Source organism: Pezoporus occidentalis, unplaced genomic scaffold, assembly GCF_034315485.1.
Source record: "Pezoporus occidentalis ecotype Australia unplaced genomic scaffold, CSIRO_AGI_Poc_V1 ctg31, whole genome shotgun sequence".
In the NCBI taxonomy this organism is placed as follows: Eukaryota; Metazoa; Chordata; class Aves; order Psittaciformes; family Psittacidae; genus Pezoporus; species Pezoporus occidentalis.
In genome coordinates this window covers 1984947-2000205 of record NW_026915052.1, presented here as the reverse complement: position 1 = coordinate 2000205, position 15259 = coordinate 1984947, and the positions used below count along the sequence as shown (strand labels likewise).

The 15259-nt window shown below is 37.2% G+C and overlaps 1 protein-coding gene across 12 annotated transcripts in view; it reads right to left on the bottom strand.

The window, feature by feature from the left end:
• The window catches only part of EML1 (EMAP like 1), a 133870-nt gene that overhangs the window by 55728 nt on the left and 62883 nt on the right, over nucleotides 1-15259 (bottom strand). For all 12 annotated transcript variants that reach the window (XM_062627890.1, XM_062627888.1, XM_062627889.1 and 9 more), the window contains exons 2-3: nucleotides 5497-5679; nucleotides 4-136 (exon numbers count right to left, since the gene is read on the bottom strand). In XM_062627890.1, coding sequence (XP_062483874.1) covers nucleotides 4-136; nucleotides 5497-5679 — 316 coding nt within the window. The remainder of the gene's footprint in view (nucleotides 1-3; nucleotides 137-5496; nucleotides 5680-15259) is intronic.

The window sequence follows — 15259 nt, the reverse complement described above, 5'->3', positions numbered from 1 at the left end:
TACCTTTTTACTGCTGGTGATGCAGTCTCCTTTCTGGCTCCTGATGGGGAAGGTAAAGAGCCACTTGGTTTCTTTGGTAACACATTTCCATTATTAACAGTAGTCCTTAAAGGCAGGGTTTGTACCAGTGGTCTTGCTATAAAACAAGCATAAGATGGAGTCATTGTTTTAATTTGCCTTCTTTTTTACCCCAAACAACATTAGAATATTTTAAAGTATCATTTTAGTTTCATTATTGCCAAATTCACCATGGATGAGGAATATAACAGAGGATTTTTATTAATATTAATCATATCAAGCCAATCATCTGCATATGGCTTACGCACACAAGTCTATAACCTGTCTCATCTATAAAACTCAATCGTAGCTCAAGGAGCTTACTGGCAAATGCAATGGTAGTCATTGCCACCAAAACCAATCCTGCTCTCTTAAAAGACCATCAGTCTGTTGCCCTCCTGGATAGAATTCAGAGGACTGATAGAAATGAAGGCAGGTTGGCATCCCAGAAACTCCTGCTTTTCACCCCTCAATGTTCTTGCAGGTTTTTCACAAACAAGTTATCTATTAAGAAATCCCTACTCCCCCTAAAGGTCTTCTTTCAATGAATGTGGGCTTATGTTTGACAGAAGGAATTTTGCCATTTAGTCAGAAGAAGTGACTGAAATCAACAGAACAGTAGACTTAACGAGCTGACATCATCTACCTAAGTTCTTCTGATCAAACATTGGCTCAAAAAAGCATATACATGTCATACCTATAATTAATATTAGAATAACAGAAAAGTCCCATTCAAGTACATTAGAAATTAATTACAAAACAGTGGTTAAATCTGCAAGCAATGAGTATAAACATGAAAACTACAGTGGACCATAGTCTGAAAACAGACACAAACGTGACTAGTGCTCTCTCTACAGCAGGAAAGAAAGCTGGAATCACTTGAAATTTGATAGCACTTTGCTTTCTAAAGATCCCAAAAGTCTCTGGGTTCAGTGAAACAACACCTGAGAGAAGGCAGCAGTCACAAGTCACTTAAAGAACATAAAAGTTCACTGAAGTTGGAGAGGATTGCAGAGAGAATGCCTACAAATACTCCAAAAACAGACTGCTGAGGATAAATAATCTGAAAAACTAAACTGAAACATTAAAGATGTATACAGTCCTAAGTTATAACTCTTAATTGTAGGACTGATGGCAAGCATTCATTGACTTGTTCACCTGAATTTTCAGATATTGAACTAAAGAAGATAGATGTGAAAGCCTGTGCCTTGAGAAGATTAGGTCAGTAAATATAGGCAATGCAACTTCCAAGACAAACTCTGTCTTGAAACTTTGTTAGAATATACACTTACTTGTTACATATTCATGATTTACTTGTTCAGAGTAAAGAAGTTTGGAAAACAACTTATGAGGAAATATTGCAGGAACAAGGTTTATTTGGCTTAGAAGACTGAAGGATGACAGGAAAACAAGATAAAGACAACAAAGATGAAATTTTTCTCCAGGTTCACCGAGGAGCTGAGAGCCTATAAGCACAGAAGATCAATAGAGTGAGACAATATTGATCTTACCAAGGATGGGAAGAGCAAGGGCTCTCTGATTTTATGGGAAGCTTTACAGAAAGGCTAAACAAGACTTGAATTCATGGTGCCCTTGAGCCCTGGCTTCCATGATCTATTTTAGCAGACTAATGCTGTCTTTAGAGCTTATATAAAACACCTAAAATCTACTGTACTTTGGCTTCTCATGTCTATTTTTACTTTTTGGTTTTAATTGGGGGAGTCAGATATCATGATCCTGTTTACTGCTACAGCATTCATTCTTCCAAATTAAATCATTACTTAGTTTAGTGATGGCTCTAGTGCTTGTTTCCTGATTAATTGCTGCAAAGTCCTAATTAATCTGTACGTAGGAAAATGATTCTGTTGCATACTACAGATTCACAGACAGTTGCAGTTGAGCGGTTGCGGATTTGTTTCCTGACAAGATCTCTGTAGCGCACAAAACTTTAATGAGGCTTTGAGATCATAAATTAGAACAATTAAAGTTAAATAAACAAGCAATTAAAATGTTTTCCTTCTTTGTAGTTCTATTAAAAAAAATGCCTACTAAAAAGCAAGCTGGAATGAACTAGCTGGAATCTGTTTACTCTCCTAACCTTAGGAAACTGAAACTAGCAGCAGCCAGGAATAACACCTGCAACCTTTAACAGTTCAAATTTGGTTCAAATCCAGCACCACCCCAGAGCCCACACTTCTGGAACTAGAGATTTAAAGATCTAGCCCTGTGGTCAGCTAGTGTAGAAAACAACACCATGAATCTCTCACACAGCACACAGAAAAACTGTATGTTATTCAATTAATCCACTATTTACTCTGGAGCTGCTTAGTTTTATTTACAACAGCTAGTTCACACCAGTGGTAACTGAAATAACAGTCAAACCCCAAACATGTCATTGCTGTTAGAAGTCAGTAGGTGGAACAAATCAGTATTATTACTTTGTCAGTAACATGTATTTTGGAAGTTCTGTTGCTTCGAGGTCTTACCTGTGGTACTAGGACTGACATGTTTATCAGCCTCAGCAGCAGCTTTTTTGATCATACTCTGATCTATGGATTAATAGGGCTGTTAAGTTTACAAACAAACTAATAATTGCAAAAGGAAAGAACAAACACAAGTAAAACAAAGGCAGGAAGCCATACTGAACTCCACCAAGTAGCTGAATTAAATAAGGAACAGGGGAGGAAAAAAAAAACAAACCAAAACAAACAAAACCCCAAATCACCATTAGTGAGGGAGCTCCACAAATGGACAGGATAAGTAGTCCACTTTCCACGATGTACACTGCTTTTAAGCTGCCTAATTCAAGTCTAGAACAAGAACACACACAAAGGCTGAAAACAAGCTCAAGCTTTTCTCTATTATAGGCTTAAGAGGCTGACACTTGAAATACTGAAACCAAATTTAAAATCTGAAGTGCTCAGAAATGTAGTCCTCTGTCCCATGAAGCTTCTCATTCCAGACTTTAAACAGTACATTGGGGATGCTGTTTTGCCAAAGGCACAAACCTTCCCTGACACATATGTTTTTAATCCTGATCTACTTCATCTATAGATCAAATGAAAGAAGCGAGATACAATATGTTTCAAGCCCCTGTTTTTATAGACAAGATTTTTGTGATACACTGTGAGATCAACTTCCATTTTTTACAATTCTAAACGTGGAATTAGTCATTTAATGACAGATTGAGTCCACGGAACTCAAGTGGTGAAACACAAGAGGCCACAACTCCAGTTTCACCCATGTCTATGCAAGCTCCTCTCTTAACAGTCTCCATCAGGAGCTTCCATAATGCTAATGTTTTCCAAGTTAAAATACCGAAATTCAGCTTCACCTTATGCTAAGTAATTGCATGCTATTTGTTATAAACTCGCCGTGCCTAAGACAGGAAAAATAGGCCAGCATATTTTAAATAGCAGCTGGGAGAAACATGATCAGAATACTTCAGATTCTGCTTCATGTTACAGAGTATGTTTAATACAGCTGACCATACACTAATGATACAACTGATATATAGTAAAATTAAAGCTCTTTTCATAAATTGTTACAGTAGCAATTATTTCCAGAAATTAAGTGGATTTAGTCGGCAATTATCAGGACTCATTTCAGTAATTTGTAATGGAAGAGCAACTGGCATTTGTATTCTTCCACTTGCATTAGCACGGTAAAACTTCCTACACTGTCATTTCACACATTCATTAGGAAGCATCCATGCCACATACACATTTAAAACAAAACAAACAAAAAACCCATCCCCCACCCTCCCCTCCCCCGCAAAGAGCCGTAAAAGGCAGAGGGATAGGCTTACGGCAGCTTTTCTTCAATGTACATTGAACTAGGGCTTTAACGATCTGCCACAACCAAGAAAGCATCTCCTGATTTAGAGTTCAACTCTGCTCAGAGGATCCATGAAAATCTGGTCTGTGTTTTGCTAAGTAAAGCCAGCAGGCAAGAAGAACAGATTCAGTTACAACTCGGTAGTAATTACTAGACTTTATTTCCTCCACGCACCACTTAATATCTATTTTACAGGCAACATAAAGCCTCTGAATCCCTTGTACAACCAGATTTGGTGGAACATTTTATTGTAGCAGAGACTATCTTTAGTAACATTTAACTTATCTGATTTTTTTTTTTAATCAAAGACAAAATGAGAAGAATGCAGCAGAAAGCAAAAAAAAAAACCAAGAAAACAAGACCAGAGACATTTACTGAGTGTTCTGTCCAACAGCTAAGACAATGTACAATCAACTAATTCGGCTCTGTAATTCTGTCCCTTTCTCCTTTCCTCATCTCCAGGCACAAAGTATGATAATAAACACCTCTCAGTTCAGCAAATTAATTAAGTAGTTCCTTACCAATTCTGTTAAATCAATGCCTAAAAGTAAATATCTGTTGCAGTCACAAATAAATAAGCAAGTTGAAAGGAAGTCCTAATTTCCAATTGAGAAAATTATGAATCTTTAATTACATATTATATTTCCAATGTGAATTTAGTTTTATATTAATACATATCAGTATCCCAAAAGAAACGATTTCTTAATTTACACAACAGAGAGCCTGTTAAGTCAGCCAAACTTTGTACATCTAGGCTGCTACCACTCTTAGTCCTAAGACTACCCAAAAATACCTCATGCATTCTGTTAAACTGGAGAGAGTCTCCTAGGCTTTTGCAGCCACAAAGATTACAATAAATCACACTGGTTGGGTTCTAATAAAACTTTGCTACTGCAAAGCGCTGGATGTTCGACTCCAGCTTTTCCAATGCGTGTACAGACAAACTCATTCTTGCCAAGCAGGAACAAAGACAGATCATGGTGCAGCACAACACACTATATTACAAATGGCAATGTCTGTCACGCCTGCCACCTTGCTGGCCCTAGATCTGCTGCTCTGGAACAGTCAGGCACCAGCCACAGCTCTACCTTTCCTTCATAGCTGAGCAGCTGGTGTTGCATCATCTGCTTGCTCATGTCATCTCTGTGCTAGCTTACAGCTTTGTCTTTGGCTATGCCTGCCGCAAGAGACTTAAGATATTCTTAATTACATTGAAATTACATTTGACTTAAATTTATGGGTTTGGATTTAAAAACCAAAACTATTAGGTGTTTCATCCACAGAAGATGATGCATTCTCGAAAGAGTTCATAAACTAATCTTGATCACAAGTCAGGAAGTGGTAGCCATGGTTAAATGTAGATAGTGGATGAAGCACTAAGAATACACGAATGCTTTGCTCGTTCATGGGAACTGTAGAAGGCTCACAGATTTAACCACTTGGATTTTTATGCGTTCTTTTTAACAGGTTAAATTTCAAATGTATTTTGAGTTTGATCTGTTGATTTTGAGTATTTAAAGATCTAAATAATAACTTCTTTTAATACATATAAAACACTCATTGAATTGCACTACCTATTTCACATATATCTGAAATACAAACCTTTGGTAGGTCCTTTTTTGTTCTGCATGGCCTGCTGCTCCTCTGTAATATTCAAGCGTCGAACCACATCAGCAAGGGCAGATTTGAGCAGCTGGATGTCATCTTCCTGCATCTGGACGCGTTGTTCCAGAGAGGCAATGCGATCCGTTACCTCCATGCTGCTTGCAGCAGAGGCACTGTCATCTAAGTAAAAAAGAAGAAAAAGATGAATTATCAGCAGTGTATAACCATCAAGGAATACTTTATATAACTGGCTGCAGGTAAAAACAAGGTTTTTCTCAGACCTGATGACCTCTTGAGGAATAAATTTAAGTGACCAAAAGGAAGAGATGGAAATAAATACGTAAATAATCAGGGAAACAAATACATAAATAATCAGGTAAATAAATAAATAAATGAAACAGGTTGAGTGCTTATGTAAGATATGATGATGAAGTTGGCTTCAGGGCTACTTATTGTTAATTGGGCCCCACTATCAATTACCTACATGCATGAATGGGAGTGATCAACCATCACCCTTCACCATTCTGCTCAAAACAATTCTGGCACTGGCAAGCATTCAGGTAGAGAGCTCTACTTTCTGATGTGCTACACACCCTTCCAGATTTTTCTTTCTTACATATGTGATAGAATGTGTATGTTAGACATAGATAAGCAACCTACAGGCTTACATTTTTTGAAGTTACTGTCCATAGACTGGAGAATAGATATTAACCCCATCTGCTAATTCCTGATTTATACCAGCAGCTTTATGAGAACATTCCCTCTGACTGAAATAGAAACATGAAATAAATTCAGAATTACTTGGTAATTGTACACTTAGCTCTGCAAATCATAAAAGGGTCATTACTTTGCATACAATTCACCCATTATTTGGAAATAAACCACAGAAGCTTAAAGCCTGCAGTTCCCTGATGAGAACAACACATTCCTTCCACCCAAAACTACTAATAAGAATGTTTTTCCTAAATGAGCACTTTTATTCCACTGCAGTTCCTATCATGTAGAAATATTGTCATTTTATTTACCTAGAAGGATTTGAAACCTGAAAAGAAAAATTGGGTATTAAATTACTGGATAATTTGAAGTGATGTTAGTCAAGTGATGAGTGGAATATAGCTTTCATTTGAAGACTTAGTAAGTTCTAGTTTAGAAAACATGGATATTTATGCTACTATCTACAATCATAATTGACATCTCCCTTGTTTCCAATACAGGTCCACAGCACATATTTCTTCTGGTGAAGATGATCTCTCTTTGTGAGGAAACTGGTATTTGCTTTCATTTCTTGTGTGTTTTCCTCCATTCCAAACCTGTTCTCCACTTCTTTTGTACAAGGGCATAAAATGAAAGTTAAATGGCTCATGGATAATAACTAATATTAAATTTTAAACCAAAGTGTTGTTTCAAACAGAAAAACAACAGCTTCTAAATGCATTTAAATGCACTTATAAGCATGCCCAGAAATGTTAATACATATAAGCTTCTAATCTGAAGGGTCTGGGAAAAAAACGCTTTTAAAATTAAAAGAAAAATATTTATTAATCTCAGTAGAAATTGTTTTTTAAATCATAAACTGCATTTTGGCTTCCCTACCCCTTGCACCCCCAACAGCCATCTGTGGTTACCAAAGCTGAATTAGAAACAACTCAGAAACAAAGACGATAACCATATTGAGAGTCAATAAATAGCTATAGGCTAATATAGTTTAGACCGCTTGTTAATTGTTACAGGATTTTCAGAGCATATTTAAAATATCAACATTAGGATATTATTAAACCGAACAGAGTGGTAATGTAAGTATCTGGTTCTCAACAAACTAAATCAGAAGTTCCTGAAAAAATGCTGAAAAACTTTCCCCATGACAAAGCTTTCCAAACTTTGGCCTAATCAGACTTCTACTCAGCACAGTGCTCTGTCCTGCAGCTGTTACAGGTAACTAATCCCCAAACTCAGATTAGCAGCCATTCTGGCAGCAGTTCGAGGAGACTGCAAAAGTTAACCTCTCCTTGTACAAACAAAAAGCCCATGCTGCCCTAATGACTTTACACTTTAACTCAGCTGGAAATAACATGGATTAGCATAGTGGACAATAGGCAACCAAATCAAAAGCTTGATCTAACCAATACAAGCCAAATTCAAACTTCAGCCGTTCTGCCAAATCTAATACGATAGGGCATAGTTTTCTTCTGAATTCAGTCAACAAGAAATAGCCAATTCCCAAATTTAGGGCAGAGATGTAAACCAGAGAGAAATCAGCTAGTGTTAAAACAAGTTAGCCCTTGTTATAAAAGAAAAAATCCTCATAAAAGTATCAATTTCACTAATTTTAAGAGGGTAGAAACAGTACTTTAACTCAAACATAAATCTCCTAGTAAACCAGTGTCATTGGTTTATTTACAGCCCCATAGACATCACTTCCACTAATAACTACTAAGATATACATCTCTTTTTCTTCTTCCCCCTTCTCTCAGCTGCCACTGACTCTTCCCCTCATATCCTCATTGACCAGCAAACCCTTCCTCTGGACACAGCGTGTATGGACCTTCTGCCGCTACTATTCTTCCTAGTCCTTGGGAACGTAACCACATAACCCTCACCCTTGCTGCAACATGCAACTTCCTTTTTTATGGTGGTTACCTCACTGGAGGCAGTTCCCTTCCAAAGATGAAGAAAAGAATAATATTTGTAACAACTTTCACTAAGATTGCAACTTAAGATTTCTTAGAGTCCAGTCCACATTTCCGCCTGCCCTTTGCATAAACAAATTAGCTAGAAAAGAGACACAGTACATAACAAAACTATGCTTACTGAAGAATGGTAAGTTCAATTATAAAATAAGCATAACCTGTTTGTTATGCAAGTAGAGGATGGAATGTTCTTGCTGTTGAGATCATTCTATCCAAGTATGTTGAGCAATAAAGTTGCAACTTCAACACAGCCAAATAAGCAAAGAGGTATGGTATCAGAAAAAAAAAAAAATTAATGAGGTAAACTGACCAAAACAAAAAAGTTGAAACAGATGTCATCTACTCTGCCCACAAGAGCAAAACCTGTATTGTTAGCCTAACTTGTGATCTGCCTCTGCAGTACACAGCAGCAAAGAACACTGATTCTCACAGCAAAGAACATTTGCAAGGAAATTTACAGCACACATTTGTAACGCAATTTAGACACCGGGTAGAGCCACAATCTTATTATTGTTCCCAAGCCAATATTAAATTTAAAGCAACTATACATCTTACAGCACATTGTTCCACGTTTTCTCATTGATAAAGCATAGCCTCAAGGACATCACACAGAATGGGCTGAGAGGGGAGCACAGGGGTTTGGAGGAAGGTGGCTCTGGGGTGACAAGAGACCACTGACTGTTGTGCCCTGGGATGGTCCAGCCTGGGCTGAATTTTCCCCTCAAAGGGTACACATACACATTCACACAGCAGCTGGGTTACACATGCTCTTTGGCTGTACAGTTACAGGAACTGAGAGAAAAGCGCTTTGCACTAATGATGTAAAGATTACCAAAACACTCCAGGTAAAGCCAAGAATATAAAAAACATGCTTTTAAAAGAAATCCATGGAGAAATAAATTTGCAGCAATAATGCACAAGCCTTTCTGAAATTTTACAATACAAGAATACCATTATGTCAATACTTGTTACTTTTTGCAACACTAAATTCATAAGTCCTTTTTAACAGTGTCAATATACTTATATTTGGTGACCTCCTTACAGTCTAGCTGTCATAAAATCCACAGATGTTCACCATCCTGAGAGACATATGAAGAAGACTACAAATCCAAATAATTTGCCTTCAAGAGTTAGATCTACTTATCAGTCACTACTACCACTTTTGCCCATGGATAGAAAGCGCAGACACCATATCACCTACCTGTGGTTAGCATTGATAGCACGTCAGACTTAATCATTGCTTCTCTTTCATTTATAGAAAGAAAAAGGACTTTTGAAGTGAAATTTATGCAATCTGTTTTTAGAAATCTGTAGTGAATTGCTTTCTACAAGTGTTCATTTCTTTTTATGGATTATAATGCAAGTCTAAATCACTGTCTCAAACACATATACATAAATTTCATGAGATAAATGCCACCTACAACTTCCAAAATTAGATGAAATGAGGAGGTACCAATTCAGATGTCTGATTTTGCATCATAATACATATTTGCGGTAAAGCTTGGGAAGAAGAGTCATTTGTCATTTATGCTTTGCTGAGATTTTACAGGTTACAAAGAGAAGGCTGCAAAAAAAGGGAATGTTCTTCATGCCTCTCTTTAAATTTTCCAACCAGCTAATCTATGATCTCATAGATTGGAAAGATTTCTTGAGGCAAAGTATAAGACAGTACTGAGTCAGATGATTAATCTGCTTCCAGAGTGTCTTTCAGTTTTTCAGTGATTTATTTTGGGCAAATTGAATTTAGCCAAATGTGAAGAAACATCTGAAGCAAGGCCAACAACAGGATGTGTATGATGCTTACAAGAACTATTTCAATATTAATTCATTATATGTAGACTAAAGCAAAATGACATACATACACTATTAGTTAGAAGGAAGTATGTGAAAATGCAGACCATTTTCTATAGATTTTACCTGCAAGAAAACCTGAACTGTACATTAATGGTGTAGGAATTCATTAAAACAAGCTTGGCATTTTTCCTCCAGAAGAACTATTTCGTTTAACATATTCCACCTTTGCTTATGCAGACATTAATTTTGAAGCTAAAACATTCAGCTCAGACCCTGGCAGCTGATGAAGCAGTGGAAACATTAGGTATTGATTTTCAAAAGACTGGCAAGCAAATGTGACTTTATTCAATGTACATGGTCTCTTTGGAGCACCAGTTAACAGGATCAAGTTGCAAAGGACGTACTTCCAGAACTTTTCAGGATGTAATCATCATGTAATGCATCATATGTTTGTGAAGTACCTAGCACAATGGGGGTCTTGTTGCTAGACACTATTATAATACACTTTAAAGTTAGTGTCTTCATCAGAGCTGTCCCTGAAGACACTGTGCAGAACATCAGAAAAGAAAAAGCTTTCTGGGGATAGCAAATTCCAGCAGTGGTCTCCAGCAAAAACTAAAGATAACCCACACAACAGAAAACATGGCAAAGGATGGCAGTGAAAAGGCAGCAACACCTGCATACAGATGCCCTTCTTCTAGCTCAGAGTGTGCCAACACACTTGAATAGAGCTCAACTGGTAGGAATGCTTTCCGTCATCGAGATACCGGTAAGTGCATCACACTCTTCATTTCACCTGAAATTAATTGGTACAAGTATTTACATTCCTTGGAAATCTCTATGAACTTCATGACCACTACTAGAGTCTATTGAAACATGGGCAGAAAGGAATTCTCCACCCCCAGCATTCAGCCAACAGCACGGCAGAACACAGTTGCTGTTGAGAAAAGAAAACCCATGACACCAAAGGAAAGTTGAGTATAGCAGTTATTAAAAAATAAGCACACAAAAAAGCAAAATCCCACAGCTGAATTTAGATAGGGAGAACTATAGAATGGATTTGACCCTATATACTAGAAAGCGGGTAAGAACATTGAAGATGCTGCACTTCCAGAAACACTTTCCCACTAGTAAATGCCCATATTTTTTGGGCTTCACTAGTTCTGCAAAACTCTCCAATGTGACACATGTCACTTGGCACACATTTGGCAACTTCCCCTTCTCCTGCTCACATCATCACTGAGATCTCATGCAAGTAATTGAGTTACTTAAACTATTTTCTTCAAGCTCCCTGGGAGTTACACTACCACTAACTTTCATATGACCTCTCTGCTTCACCTCTCTCAATGCCATCTGTTCAGCTTGAAACTCTAACACAGCAGAAAAACATCCCTCTATGGCAGGCATCTCCTATGTCTTCAAAATCCTGTCCTCCCTTTTCGGTTCATTTCATTAATTTTTGAGTATGGGGCACAGAAGTCAGACAGACAACATATTTGATAGATACGGTCTGAACTGACAGCAACAGAGAGAAAAAGAGAATTAGGAAGAGAGACACCCACCCACATTTTAAAATGGACACGAGCAATTTGCTGTGGCACATAAACAGGGAAATGCAGCCATGACACCCATTGCCAGGCTTAGATGCAAGATCTGGAAAGTAGCAAGTATTCTTGTAGCAGTTTCTGTGGCATAGTGTCAGGAATCATCTGCAGACCAAAAGACTCTCTGTGCAATAGAACAATGGGAAAATAAAACAGCAGGTTTAGTTTCCTTTGACAACGCCAAGCCAAGCTCCTTTGTTTAAAAGATTAGTGTCGACAGTATTTCACAGACTAAATATCTTTTCTCCATCCACTTTTCTAATGCAAAACATTGTACCGTACCTGAAAACACAGCAGCAGCTTTCCAGGCTTGTCTCTTGGGGACAATGACAACACATATGGGCAACAGCTTATCATAAAGTCTGGTACATACTGAACTGGTCTACTAGACCCCGATTCGATGAGATTAGAGCTTTCCACTGTGAGAAATAAGTGGATTTAAAGCCTAAAATAATGTTATCCTATTTAATCTTGTTATTTTGTGTGGTTAGGGAAGAAACAGAAATTTTTATCTAAGGATAAAACTATAAAACCATGTTGCCTTACCTGAAGTTTTGGAAATCAAAACTGGTTGCCAGCTGAACACTAAAGGAATATCCTTTATTATGTCAAATGCTCTAATTGTGTTTTCTTGTAAAAGTATATATAATAGGATAAAAGTGCAAGCACCATACACGCTTTTTTAGCTGGAAAGCTTTGACTGTGAGGAACTAGAAATCACATCTAATCTTTAAACCTGGTACCTATTGGAACAATGTCATGCCTATGTGTAAGCTTATATATGTATATATGCCTGCAGCCTCTGAACAGGTGGGACAACTTTTCAGCTCAATCCCTATTCTAATGCATGTACCTAAGATAAGAGTGATTAACATTGCAAGGAGGTGCCCTAGTTCAGTACAATCAGGTACATCTTAGAGTAAGTAATCTGAACAGACCAGATTAGGTTTTCCATGTCCTGACAAGGAGGACATGTATGTGTAGGAGGAAATAGGAAGAAGACAACTCTATCCCACACATCTGCCTAATGCCATACTCTGGACTGCACTGGGAGCCTAAGAGCTAGGTGACTACACTAACACCAATGTAAAGCATCGTCTTGTGATAACAGACCACTTCTAAAACATTTAATAATAATAAAATATGTAATAAAAATATTTCTTAATCTACTGTATGTGGACTACAGATGGTTATTTTTGTGAACAGTATTTTCCCTCCTCTAATATAGCTAGCTATTGTAGCCCAGCATTTATAAAATCTTATTACTGTATTTCCAAACATTTGCTGAGGAATAACTTGTCCTTTTACAGTTCTACCACTAGAAACTAAATATGAGGAATATAATTTGCTAAAACTAGAGGCAGAATTTGACAGGATAAATCCATAATTGCAATCATCACTCAGAGCCTCACAGCTGGGTGCACCGTATTCATTAACAAAATGGGAGAGAAGAAAATGATCTTAAGATTCTCAGAAAATTCCTTGTGACTAATTAGTCAGCAATCACTGTAGCAAAATTATAAGCATGTGCCCTTGACCTGCCTGTAGCAGTCAAGCTATAACCAACAGCTTACTGTTCTTTCGCTGGCAGATGGTAGATGAGATTCTACTTGGAAATCAATCAGTTAAAAATTCTCTCGCCCAATGGTGCTTAAGTGGAAGATGGAAATATTTTTTTTGACACATCAGTAAATTAGAGGAATTTTCCCAAGAAGAGGTCTATCAATGTAAACTCCTTACAGTTCAGAATTAACATGCTGGTGCCAGTGAGCACAGAAATCAGTAGGAAATGTTTTAACAAATTATCATTCCTCCATATTATGCTGGGATTAGTCTGTACCATAAAAAAAAAAAAAACCACAAAAACATTGTGAACAAAACCCAGTAAAGACAACTTTCTGTGGCATAATATTAATGCAAGGTTAGTAGCTTAAAAAAAGTAACACTGTGGGATCTGCCTAGAGTTGAAAAAGCTGAAGATACAGCCAAACACAAACTCGTAAAGAAAGGAACCAGTTGGGTAATTAATCAAAATACCCCAGGGCAGAAGAGCTGTTTTTTTTTACCATCTTCTCCAGGATGTGCTGAGGATGTGCCTATATCACACCCTTAAGAGCAAGAGGAAAACAGATTGTAGAGCACTGAAGAACATTTACAGGAACTCTCATCTCCACATCACAGCTATGGTCCAACATCCACGTCATCCTACAAAAGCTAGCAAAGCATGAATTCAAATTCATCACATGATGTACACTGATAAGATGTCAGCTCTTGTTTAGCACCATTAGACAAAAAGAAGGAACTAAAATGCAAGATCTTCTTCGCCTAAAGTAGTTTTAAACCACATTCAGATAAACACCACACATGGGTACACAGAAAACTTTTTCTCAGAAACTTTAGCAGTACTTAGATCAATATATGTTCACTGCCTTTAAAAAAAAAAAAAAAAAAAGGATGTCTCCACCGGATTTTTCAACTGTGCAAGTAAAGCAAAGAGACGCAGTCCGGACAAATTTAAAAGGCAAGAAAAGTGATTTAAACCTCTTTTAAAAGTTACTGATAATTTTATTCTATCTTGTTTGTGTGTACTACTTATTTTCCTAGAGAAAAGTTTATTCACACTAGCAGGAAACCACTAAGATATAGAATCATAGAATAGTTAGGATTGAAAAGGACCTTAAGATCATCTAGTTCCAACCCCCCTGCCATGGGCAGGGACACCTCACACTAAACCATGTCACCCAAGGCTTTGCCCAACCTGGCCTTGAACATTGCCAGGGATGGAGCATTCACAACCTCCGTGGGCAACCCATTCCAGTGCCTCACCACCCTAACAGGAAAGAATTTCTTCCTTATACCCAATCTAAACTTCCCCTGTTTAAGTTTTAACCCATTACCCCTTGTCCTATCACAGCTCCTAATGAAAAGTCCCTCCCCAGTACTAGTTGATCTGCAATTAAATGCAGCCTTTACGCAACATTAGAGATAGCACTATATAAACACACACAAAACTGCTTAAGTTAGCATACATTTCTTCACTTTCCTAATCCCCATATTCAATATTAGAATGGCAACTGATACTCAAATTTACTTGGACAATTATTTTTTTACTTACAATTTCTTTAAATCTGCATTTTAATGAAAATTATAATCATATATGGATAAGTTTGTAAAAAAACTATATTGAAAACACTATTAAAATTAAGAAATGCATAAACAAAACCCAACTTTTTCCATTTAAGAAATTAAAGATTTACTAAAACTGAGATGACATCAGTAGCAAGTAAACCATAGTTAGCAATTTGAAATAGTTTGTGTTTTGTCTCATTCCAAAGGTGTATCCTTTGAGAATTAAGAACTGGAAAATCTCCGCCTCTAACCAATATCATTTATTTGTAAGATAACCCCCCATCATTCTGCTTTTACATTTCTTAAAGGGTTATCTGACTTTTAATTGTTTTCTGTAGATTCAAACTAAGCAACACAATACGAAAAGAACAAAATATTCCGCCTGCACCTGCACAAGGAGTTACTGAGGTCAAAAGTAGGTATATATCACTTTTGCAAACTCTGGTTACTTGTTCTCAGCTAATGGTTTCACTTCCAGAAGTGGTCTGACTTTTCTTCAGAACTCTGTACCTCGTTAATATTTTATTTGCTGTAATTAATGCAGTA